Raw genomic sequence first — 12,176 nt, 5'->3', positions numbered from 1 at the left:
GTCTCAAATTGCATGTATATATGGACACAGGAGTTTTGATTCTTGGCATGTTCTTTCCATTATCCACTTTTTCTCAAGGTAGCAAACCATTCAAAAGTTGCACCTCATAGATCAAGGTCAAACTAAGACGTCTGAGTTCTTGGTTACAACTCTGGCAACAGGTGCTTTATCAAACTGGGTTCAAATAAATTAGAAATGAAAAAGACTATGACACTTAATCTTAGTTTCTCTTTAGCATGTACACTGAACATTAAATTTTAAAAGGCCGCTACAAAAAACACTGAACTTACCTCTCCAGAAATCAGAGCTATCACCTTCTTCAAACTTGTTATTTGAAAAACCTATACAAAATAGAAAATTAAACTTGCAAATTCCTGAAAACAATTACCTGTACCTCTGTGGTAAACCAAACAAAAACCAAAGGGATTACCAGTTCTGATACCCCCTTAAAATAAAATAAACCACATAGAGTTATATATACATATCCTGAATGAAAACTCACACAAGTTGCATTATGACTTCTGCCTTGTGTCAATTAACTAAGGTAAAAGGTCCAGTCAGTGTTATACTACCTCAGATATCACATATATGTAGATGGTCGGAACAGAAGTATGTATCAACATAAACACTATATACTTCCTATTCAAAAGATCCAAGTTTTTAAAGCCTTATAAATTAACTCAATCTCCTCAACTGCCAGAGGACAATGCAACTAAATTATAATCCAATATCCAATAATTTTTCCCATTTCAGTAATAAGGAAATTCTTCCAACATTTTTTGTTTATAAAATTTTTTTATATCTTTCATTTAGCTTTGCTTTCAAATTTCTCATATAATAAAAACCTATATCTAGATTTGTGTGTCTCTAGAGCATACAGATACATCACTAAAATTAATTTCAAAAGCATTCATCAATAATATTTCACAAAATTTTAAAATATTGAATCTTAATAAAATTGTCCTTAGTGCAAAGATATTCAGGGATTAATATCCATTAAAATTAAAGGTCACTGTAATATGGCTGTCAATCAGTATTTAAGCTAAATTATAAAATATTAAATATATTAAATCATGGCAATAGAGACTAATCAATTAGTATCTGAAATGTTAAATTTATGTGCAGAATATATACATAAAGTCACTTAGTATCTCAGTTTCAAAAAATATAACATCCCTTTTTAGCAGAGAAATTTAATACACAATTATGATACAAAAGTAAGTGCCCAATAGCCTCAATATATGATTAGATGATAAAAAGGATTTTCCTTGAAAAGATTCATCATTTCAAAATAAACACAATCTGTACAGAAAGAGTTTTATACGATGAAACCTAAGTTTTGAGTTATTTAGTTCATTTCAGAATTTGCAATCTTTCAAGTTGGTTCAGAAAAGGATTATATTCTTTCCACTGTCCTCCACAACTGCTCCTTCCCTCCATTCTAACCTTCTTAACTGCCGGGTTTCCAAAATGCGTCGGAAGTCTTCAACCTACACATTACTGGTCTTGATCTTAAATTCTGTTCCAGTTCTGATACACAGTTTTTAAAGAAAAAAAGAACTTCAAAGCTTCTACTGGTTCTTTGCTCAACAAGGTGGAGATTCAAATTTACCTTTGGAAGTATAGAAGGTGGATCTCTTGTTGCAGAGCACAGGGCAAGGGAGCCTTGAGTACAGAAATAAACTAGGGTTCACTCAAACTGTGATTCTAAGATACCATAAGCAGTTTACCTCTGTTTCCAAAACTCTTTCCAACTCCAAAACCACCCATTGTGGATGTATTCTCTCTTTTATTAGACTCGCCAGCATCTGAAAATGTTCAGATAGAGTTAAAACTCTTTAAAACATAAAATTGATTGTGTCATCAAAAACTAGGAATTAAACAAATATTTGGGATTACTTAAAAATAAAATCTTTTAAAAAGTCGGGGGGATGGGGTGCCTGGTGGCTCAGTGGGTTAAGCGTCTGCCTTCAGCTCAGGTCGTGATCCCAGGGTCCTGGGATTGAGCCCCCTATCGGGCTCTCTGCTCAGCGGGGAGCCTGCCTCCTCCTCTCTCTCTCTCTCTCTCTGCCTGCCTCTCAGCCTACTTGTGATCTCTCTCTCTGTCAAATAAATAAATAAAATCTTTAAAAATAAATAAATAAATAAAAAGTCGAGGGGAGGACACCTGACTGGCTCAGCTGGTAGAGCATGCAACTCTTGATCTCAGGGTGGTAAATTCAAGCCCTGTGCTCAGTGTAGAGATTACTTAAAAATAAAAATTTTAAATGAAAGAATGAATCTCTGACATAAAGCGACATCCAAGGATGGGGGAGAAAGAAGTACAGGAACTTAAAAAGATAAAATCTCCTGCAACTTCTATTTAAACATTCTTAAATTTTAAAAATAAAAATTCTTGAATTATAATACCAACATAAAAACATAAACATACTATTGGTGAAATACAGCTTTCTACTGGTTTTTATTTTACTAGTGACCTGTTATCAGGAAATTCAACTCTCTGATGTTCTGTATATTGAAACCTCACCCTGAACAGAGCCAGCTATTAATGCCCCAGTATCAAAGTCCTGCTATTGAAAATTTTATACTCTTGTCCTGTTTTTTAATTATTTATTACTTATTCACTTTGTTAGCATTTAAACTTCTCTCAATCTTTCCACTTTTAAAACTCAATTTAGGGTGGAACTATATAATAAAGAAATAAAAGCTGCACTTACGACTCCCTTAGCCACATCTCCACCCCTCCAGGGTCTTTCCTCATGTTATCCTTGTGAGCTTTACCTCCAACTACACAACACTGAGCACCCAACACTTTAATTCACACCAAACAACTTCCCATACTCCACATTGTGAACTTCTACTATTTTCTACATTCTTACACACTGTTCCTTAAGCATGGCATTCCCTACTTTCCTATTTTTCCTATCAAAATTCTTTTCACTCTTCAAAACCCCAGTTCAAAGGCTATCTCCTCTATGAAGTCTTTCAGACCTCCAATCACAATCAATCCTTCTTCTACATTCCCACAGCACACTCTCTTTATTTCTTTCCATGTGTTTCTCTACCACTAGAGTTAAGAATTTTGAGAGCAGAGTTGGTATGGCAAGAAGCATGGCTATTTAAAACAAAAAAAATGGAACAAAAGACAGACAAAATGACATAAACTGCAACTTTAAACTATCACTAGAAAAAGTTAAAGCATTATCTTGTGGTCTTCATAAATTGTGTCTTATCTAACTGCATAATATCCTAGTACAAGGCAGTAAAATGATCTACAAAACTCCTAAAGCCATGTGCAAAATTGTGTATGAACAATTATCTCATATTTTCACCAAATTCTAAAGATGTGTGTGAGATTCAAGAAGTTAAAACTATTTAGGTCATAGTTCACAGAACATGAAAAGTGATTAATATTACATTTTAAGAATTGAGAGTCAATTTCAAAAATAAATTACTAGCTATGAAAGCTCTGAGAAAAAATATCAGAGATTGAAACTAAAAATTACATGAACAATAAGGGAAAGGAGTTACATTCATGGGTCTATGAATTTCCAAGATTATATATAGTACAATGATAACTTTTTAAAGTATCAACATTCAACCAAGAGTTTTGATCAGAAATTTAATGTGTTTTTCAACATAACACATATGGAATTAACAATGTGTAGTAAAATCTATTTCAGTGATGATTTTTTCATTTTAAAAACCCATTATTCAGAGATACAGGCTTCCAGTTACAGAATGAATAAATCACACAGATAAAAGATACAGTAAAGAAAATATAGTCATTAGTGTTGTTAATAATGTTGTATGGTGACAGATGGTAGCTACATTTGTGGTGAGCACAGCATAATCTAAAGAGTTGTGCAACAGCTATGCTGTATAGCTGAAATTAATGTAACATGTGTGTCAACTACACTTCATTTAAAAAAAAAAGAAGAAAAAAAGCATCTTCAATTCATGTAAAACTTTAACAAGATCTATGAATACATGCTCTGAATTTGAAAATTAAAATATTGCTAATTAATTTAAAACATTTCTCAGGTCACCTGGGTGGCTCACTAGGTTAAATATCCCACTCTTGACTTCAGCTCAGGTCATGATCTCAGGGTTTTGAGATGGAGCCCATGTGAGATTCCTTGCTCAGCAGGGAGTCTGTTTCTCCCCCTCTCTGCCATTCCCCTTGCTCCTATGAACCAACTTGCTCTTGCTCCTTCTCTCTTAAATAAATAATATCTTAAAAAACACATGCATCTATAGATCCATGTCTGTGTTAACTGAATCTAAATAAGAAATTAAGTTTTCTGGGGCGCCTGGGTGGCTCAGTGGGTTAAAGCCTCTGCTTTCGGCTCAGGTCATGGTCTCAGGGTCCTGGGATCGAGCCCCGCATCAGGCTCTCTGCTCAGCAGGGAGCCTGCTTCCTCTTCTCTCTCTTTGCCTGCCTCTCTGCCTACTTGTGATCTTTGTCTGTCAAATAAATAAATAAAATCTTTAAAAAAAAAAAAGAAATTAAGTTTTCCAAGTATCAAAGGAAATACTACACATCAACCTTTAGTGTCTCCAATGAATAAAAATACCTAGACGTAAAATCTTCCAACTAACATCTAATGAATTCAAGATTAAGTATTACATGTACTTAAAACTACCAATTAGCCTTAACTTATGCTTCCTATTAAAGAAATAAATGATTATATGTATTTTTAAATAAACTGGTGGTTCTAATATTTTATGGCACTATACTAAAACATAAAGCAAAATACTTTCAGTATTTTATTATTAAATTGAAAAATGGACTGTAGGAAGGTATTTCGCTATACCATTATCTGTCAAATCAAGTACTGGTTGTTCTAAAAATAAGAAGTTCCAAGTTTGGGGAAATAACGTGGTAATACTAATAAACTAACAGAAATGCTTCCATACTGCCTTTTCTTGAGAAGTAAAAACTTCAAAAAGAGATCCTTCTCACCCAGATCTCTGAAGCTTTTACAAACATTCCTTCTATGCCAATTACTGAATATCAATAATCCATATTAAGAAGTAGGTCTGTAAAGCAACTATTTTTAACCAATCTATTTAACCCATCTATTTTATCAATTTAACTATTTCCTACTATCCCAGGAAAGGAAAAAGCAAAAAGAGAACTGTTAATTGAAAAAATAATACTCATTATTTCAAAGTCTACTGTGCAGTGCGATATAACAAATATAGCTTTGCACTAAACAGTCATAATAGTCTCTATTCTTTCCACCATTCAAGTTGATAAGATTAAGGAAAGCAAAGATATTTACCTCTGTTCCCCATACTCCTCCCAGAGGCAAATCCGCTTCTCATGAAATGATCTCTTCGAGAAGGTCCATCATCCATTTCTAAATCAAGTAACAATTTGAAGCAAGTCAAAATAAGTACCTTGGTGGTACACAAACTTTTAACCTTTTCAATGTGCCATCTCCCACGACAAAGGAAGAATTCTATAAATTGGTAAGAAAGACAAATAGCCTAGTAGCCTACCTAAGGAAGTTCTCCAAGAGAAAAATAAAGGGTGATTAACCTTACTCAGTAAAACAAAATGTGAATCGAAGGAAGGAGATAGTTTTTTCAACCATATGACTAACTGCAAAACAGTTTTAAGTTTGCTAATACCAAAACCAGCTAAGAACATAGGGAAACAAGCACAAATCATATACTATAGTGAAGCTACAAACTAGATCTTGATCCTAGCTCTGAAAGAATATATTTGAAAGTATATTGTCACAGAGAAACTAAATCAGTACTTAAATCTCTGCATCAAGCCTAGATATAGTTTTACACATGAGTTCTATCAAACTCTCAAAGAACGAATCATTCCAATGACATATAACCCTCCCAGGAAACAGAAAGAGGAATTATTCCCCAATTGATTCCACCAAGTCAACCTGACTTCAACATGTCAAGGATTGAAGAAAATATCTCTTAATCAAAAGTGGATGTAAAATCTCCATAACAATTATTAGCAAAGCAAACCCAATAAGAAATTAAATAGATAAAACATTATGACCAATGGGGTTAAGTCCGGTATGCAAGGGTATTTTAACATCACAACATCTTAAAAAGGTAATTTATAACATTAACATATCAAAAAGAAAAAAAAACTATCTCCATAGATAAAAAGTACATGAAATAACCCAACACGATTTATTACTTAAAAACATACACTTAGGGGTGCCTGGGTGGCTCAGTAGGTTAAGTGTCTGCCTTTAGCTCAGGTCATGATCCCAGGATTCTAGGACTGAGCATCAGGCTCCGTGCTCAGCGGGGAGCCTGCTTCTCCCTCTCTCTCTGCCTGCCACTTGCCCATTTGTGCTCTCCCTCTGTCAAATAAATAAATAAAATATTTATAAAAAAAAAAAAAGGAAAAAAACATATACTTAGCAAACAAAGGGACATTCAGGGCAGCTCTGCTAATACTAGCAAAAGGGAAACAACTCAAACATATATCAAGAAGAGAATAAAAATATGTGGCACAGTTGCACAAGAGAGTATCACATATATTGTGCTCTATACTTTATTATGTAGTATTATGTAGTATTATATATATTGCATATGTGTAGTATATTCATACAAGAGAGTACAATTATAAATAGACCAAAACAACTGGCTGGCAACATGGATAAACTTTAAAAACAACACTGGATGAAAAATTTAAATTGCAGAAAAAGACCATAAATAGTAAGATACCAGTTTTGTAAAACACAAAGAACAAACTTAAACGCAGTGTCTGGGGAGACATACATATGTTATATGTTAACAAAGAAAGGAAAACAATGCAGGATAGGAATTGAACAGGAGAGAACAGGAAAAGCATATATAAGCTATATAACAGTAATAGTAATGTTTTTAAACAGGTGATCATGCAAAATATTTATTAAGGTTTATAATTTGCATATGACATTTTAAATACAGTATTTTTATGAAAATGTCTTCAATAAAGATTCAACAAAGTCACAAGGTAACAAGTATTCTTTGAATTTTTAACTCTAACTAGTTGCCCACATAGCTAACAGTAAAAAAAGACTAAGTAAAAAAAAGTGCAAAAAAAAAATTTAACCTACAATCCCTCTTCTGTATTTTCCCTTTCTTGCCTGATTCTGGCATCACAGTTCACATGTTTCACAGTTCACATGTGTAGCCTCTCTTGCTGAGGTTACACATTTCATCAGGTAACCAAAAGGTTGCTGAATTTTAGGCAGTAGTAACCAAGTTAAGTTCAAATGCTCTCAGATCATACAGAGTTCAAAGACAACTTAAGAAAGATTTACTCAAATTCTAACTGCTCCAACATTCAAGGGATTCCACATGGAAGTACCAGTTACAGTAGCACTAAAAAGTTGCATAGCTTTTGGCACACAGTAAACAGAAAAGCGAAGGTGATATTAAAAGGACAAGGACACAGCCAGAAAAATTAGCAATTCTCTAAATATTAACTTCTAATGTTTGCCAGGCTCTCCCCAAATATATAAGATGAGAACAGCCATGCTTCAGCTGGCTCAAATTTTAAAGCTATGATGTATAATACTACCATCCTTACCCATATGTGGCCATTTAAACTCAAAATTAAGTTAATTAAAATAAGCAAAATCAAAACTTCAATTCCTCAATTGTACTCATTAGTCACATTTCAAGTGCACCCTGTGGCTATATTAGCCAGTGCAATTAAAAAATATTTCCATCATTGCAGAGTGTTCTAATAAACAGCACTGGTCTTAGACTGGTAGTTCCCAAGCTGTGGCACAAAGACATCAATGGAAAAGGAGTATGCTTCCATCCTGAATCAACTTATAAAGCCAACTTCAGTACAGTGGTACTCAAATACATAAGAAAGTAACATACTTAAGACACTGCAAGCCTTTAAGAGTCAACAGGAATTGTTTTACCCTCAAGTAACAAACTAAAATATCCTTTACTCAATTAATTGAAATTCCTATATATGCTTCCCAGGATTTCTTCTATCTTTTGACATTTATATTATTTCACAACTACTGATTTTTTTCTCTCTTCAACTGCTATAATTTCAAGTAACTCTTCATCTAACCCATGTTGCACTTAAGATCCACATGATACATGTCCCTTTGGTTACTACAGTAACTAGATCCATACTTCTCCCATATTCTATGACAAAAACCCAATTACTAAGATGGAAGGCCAAAAATTAAAATTACCATAGAAATAAGTGTGGGGAGGCAAAAGGATAGATGATTTCCTAATAATGGGGTGCCTGGGTGGCTCAGTGGGTTGGGCCTCTGCCTTCCGCTCGAGTCAATATCTCAGGGTCCTGGGATCAAGCCTACATTGGGCTCTCTGCTTGGTGAAGAGCCTGCTTCTCCCTCTCCCTCTGCCTGCCTCTCTGCCTACTTGTGATCTCTTTCTCTCTGTCAAATAAATTTTTTTTTAATCTTAAAAAAAAAATGAATCCCTAATAAGAGCATGGAATCTTGTGTTCTGAAACCTCACTCAAGTCAAGCAAACATAGTTAAATATGTACAAGCTATACCGTATTATGCCTATTAGTAAAGAAAGGGTCACAGAGTATGAAAGCTTTGTAAGCACTGTAACGCTTAACTAAAATGCCTATGATGCTGTATCACACAAGCCTTAACCACACTTGGTATTGAGAATGAAAACCTGATATGGTTATATTCCTATATGGTTTCGCCTATTTTAATAAATTTCCAACCATGTCTGGAAAGAAAAGCAAATTCTCATTATATATATTTTCTTTCCCCAACAGTTACAGGACTTGTTTGGTGAAATAAAATAAAGTGCAACAGATCTAATCAAACAATACAAAGTACTGTCTCCTTCTGCAAAAGCATTCTACATTGGTATACAGCTTTATGCTTTACAAAATGACTTTATATGCATCACCTCATTTGATCTTTATCCTTATAACAACCCTGTTAGGAATCAGGATAGGTGTTGCCAATTTTGCTTTTAGAAAAAAAATGAAATGAAGTAAAAATCACAAAATAACACAATCTACAGGTGCTAGGTCTAGAAGGCAGGATTTCCATCTCAAAACTGTCCTCAACTATACCCATTCCAAAAATAATTTAAATTATTGGAACTAAAAGCAGACAGAAAAAAAAGAAAAACAGAGAGAGTACGCTACCACCCAAAAAGAAAAACTTAAGATTCAAGTAGTTTATTACCGTCAAAGTAAAATTAGCTGACAACTGAAACAAGTAGTCAAATTCAAGATAGGTAACTGTTATCAGATGTGCACAAGAAAATTATCATTTGAGGACCATAAATACCAGGCACTATGCTATGTTAGGCCTTTATATATATTAACTAGCTTATTTAACACTTAAACATAAAAGGTATTATCTTCATTTTAAAAATGAGAAAACAAATAGTTGAGAGAACCTAGCCAACTTCACCAAGGTCATCCAGCCAGCATGAAGACTGGACTTCAATTTGAACTCAATTATCAGACTTAAAGACCTACTTATTGAAGACCTGTACACATTTTGTACAGTAAAACTGTGAGAGGCACCTTGCTATCTCCAGGTGGTAAATAAGAGGACAAGTTGAAAATAATTTTGGAAAACACCCTATTAGTCACTCAAATTTGAAAAGTAAAACAGAGGACAGATACAAATATTTTTAGGGCTTACAGAAAATAGCATGTAAAAATTTTAAAAAGCTCAAGGTAGAATCTAAATATGATGGTCCAAAAATAGAAGGGTCTAATAAAGAATTAACCCATCCTTTCTTCTTTGCTATTAGCATATAGTTAAGAAGAAATAGGCAATTACTTTCTTTAATTTTTTAAATTCATTATAGGGCTTTCTGCTCTCACTTTCATGAATTTAATGATATGCCATCACTTAGTTTTATCAGTTCAATCCCCATCATAATAAATACACAGTAAGAAAAATATTGGTAAAGAAGTCCATGATACTAATAAATGATGAAGTACAGATATTGTTCTTTAGGGCTCTGAAGCCTATCAAAAGAAATAAAAAGGAACTCCATTTAAAAAGAAATTAATTAAAGCAATTCCCACTAAATGACCAAAGAATACATCCCACATATAATCACATTTGGACCAGATCCAGGAAGGAGTAGCAAATTTTGAATAACTTAAAAGAAATCCACATATTTAACCACCAAGCAAAAGAACAAAGAACTATGGGACTTCACTATGAGCTCTAGTCCTCCTGTAATCTTACAACTTGCCTCCAAAGTGATCTGCTTAACCCAAGGTAAAAAGGGTAAGGGAAGATAAAGACTTGGTGGTAAAAAGTTCTGAAACAACTTCTTAGTATTTAGGGCTCCCCGCTTCCTAATGTCTAATCCCCTTCATTATCCCAAGTAGCTCAAAGACTAAACATTTATAATTCATCAATGTTCAGTCTTCCAAACAGATAATGTAATTATGAAAGTAATGTGCACAAAAATTGCCTGGGAATCTTATTAAAACGTAGACTGTAATCAAGGAGAGTTCTGGGTAGACCATTAGAGTCTGCAGTTTGTTTTTTTTTTTCCCCTCATTTGAGGGGGGGAAAGCCCAAAAAAAGGGGGGGGGGGGGGGGGGCAGAAGGAGAGGGAGAAGCAGACTCCCACTGATCAGGAAGGTGGGCAAAGGGCTCTATCCCATGATTCTAAGATCATGACCTGAGCCAAACTCAGATGCTCAACCAAATGAGCCACCCAGGCACCCCTAGACTCTGCATTTCTAAGAAATTCACAGGTGACATTGATGCTACTTGTCTGTCAACCACATTCCAAGTAACAAGATTCTTACATCCACCAAAAGACATACCAGAAAAATATGCATAACAGAAATATTCAAAATAGGAAAACTACCCACATGCCCATTAATACAACTTATGGTATAGCTGGAATACTATATATCCATAAATAACCTATAACTACTTCTAATAACATGGAGAGAAGCTTGAATACAAGGGAATATATAGTTTCATTTTGTATGATTCCTATTTATAGGAAAAACTGATCTAGATTGCTAGAAATTAGAAGCGCAGTTACTCCTAGTCAGAGTGATAGTGCCTTAAAGGAAGACATACAGGGGTTTTTAGAGCTCCACTAATGCTTTGTTTCTTGATTTGGTGTATTCAGCTTGTTCAAATTCAGTGAGCTGTACATTTATGATTTATATCTTACTTAAAAATACTGAATGTGTGTGTATACACTATGGTACAAAAAATTTTTTTTCTTTTTAAAAAAAGAAGAATCTGGCCTAGACACATATACAGACAAAAGCAACTAAACTTGTAATAAACAGGTAATATCCATGTTCTAGAGCTTATTTTTTTAAAAAGATGAAAGGCATAAAACCAAAATTGAATTAGGACAACACAAGAAAAAAAAAAAGAGGGCAATCTTTCTTAGTTTAAAAGTGCTAAATAGGGGAGTCTGGTTGGCTCTGCCAGTTAAGAATCTCACTCCTGATTTGAGCTCAGGTCATGATCTCAGGGTCGTGAGACTGGGCTCAGCACTGAGTGCGGAGCCTGCTTGAGATTTTCTTTCACCCTCTCCCTCTGCGCCTCATCATCCCACCCCTGCTTGTACACATTCTCTCTAAAAAAACAAAAAGAGACAGGGAGAAAAAAAGATGTCTCCTTAAAAAAAAGTGCTAAATAAAGCATTTCATTTCATTGAATACTGCAATAAAACAGCTATTCAGGGTTTATCCTAGGAACACAAAGTTAGTTCAAGTTTAAAGAATTCTACTTATATCACTACACTAAGAGATTTAAAGGAGACAAGAGAAGTCAGTATTTCAAAAAAAAAAAAAAGGCATTTGTTAACATTCAACTGCCCCCTTTTTTTTTAATTGAGACAAAGGGGAGGAGCGGCAAAGGGAGAAGTCAGGGGGAGAGAGAGAGAGACTCTCAAGCAGGCTCTCCACTGAACACAAAGCCTGACATGGGGCTCAGTCTCATGACCCAGAGATCATGACCTTAGCCAAAATCAAGAGTGGGACGCTTAACCAATTGAGCCATCCAGGCACCCCTCAAGTGTCTTTTCTAAACAAAACTAGTATTTGAGGAGAAATGGAAAGAAACTTCCTATTTAGTGAATCGTAGGTTTTATCCATTGCTTTAAGACAAGAAAAAGAGAACAAAATTTTGTAAGATGAAATTTTCATCACACATCAATAAAGAAAAGAG

General features: G+C 34.4%; 1 protein-coding gene across 3 annotated transcripts in view; it reads right to left on the bottom strand.

The window, feature by feature from the left end:
• LOC111156931 (DEAD-box helicase 4) overlaps positions 1-12,176 on the bottom strand; it is a 70,671-nt gene that overhangs the window by 35,321 nt on the left and 23,174 nt on the right. For all 3 annotated transcript variants that reach the window (XM_022518083.1, XM_022518085.1, XM_022518084.1), the window contains exons 3-5: positions 5,289-5,366; positions 1,731-1,808; positions 291-341 (exon numbers count right to left, since the gene is read on the bottom strand). In XM_022518083.1, coding sequence (XP_022373791.1) covers positions 291-341; positions 1,731-1,808; positions 5,289-5,366 — 207 coding nt within the window. The remainder of the gene's footprint in view (positions 1-290; positions 342-1,730; positions 1,809-5,288; positions 5,367-12,176) is intronic.

Source organism: Enhydra lutris, unplaced genomic scaffold (genome assembly GCF_002288905.1).
Source record: "Enhydra lutris kenyoni isolate GAN:26980312 unplaced genomic scaffold, ASM228890v2 scaffoldscaffold50, whole genome shotgun sequence".
NCBI lineage: Eukaryota > Metazoa > Chordata > Mammalia > Carnivora > Mustelidae > Enhydra > Enhydra lutris.
This window is presented reverse-complemented; position numbering and strand designations above follow the sequence as displayed.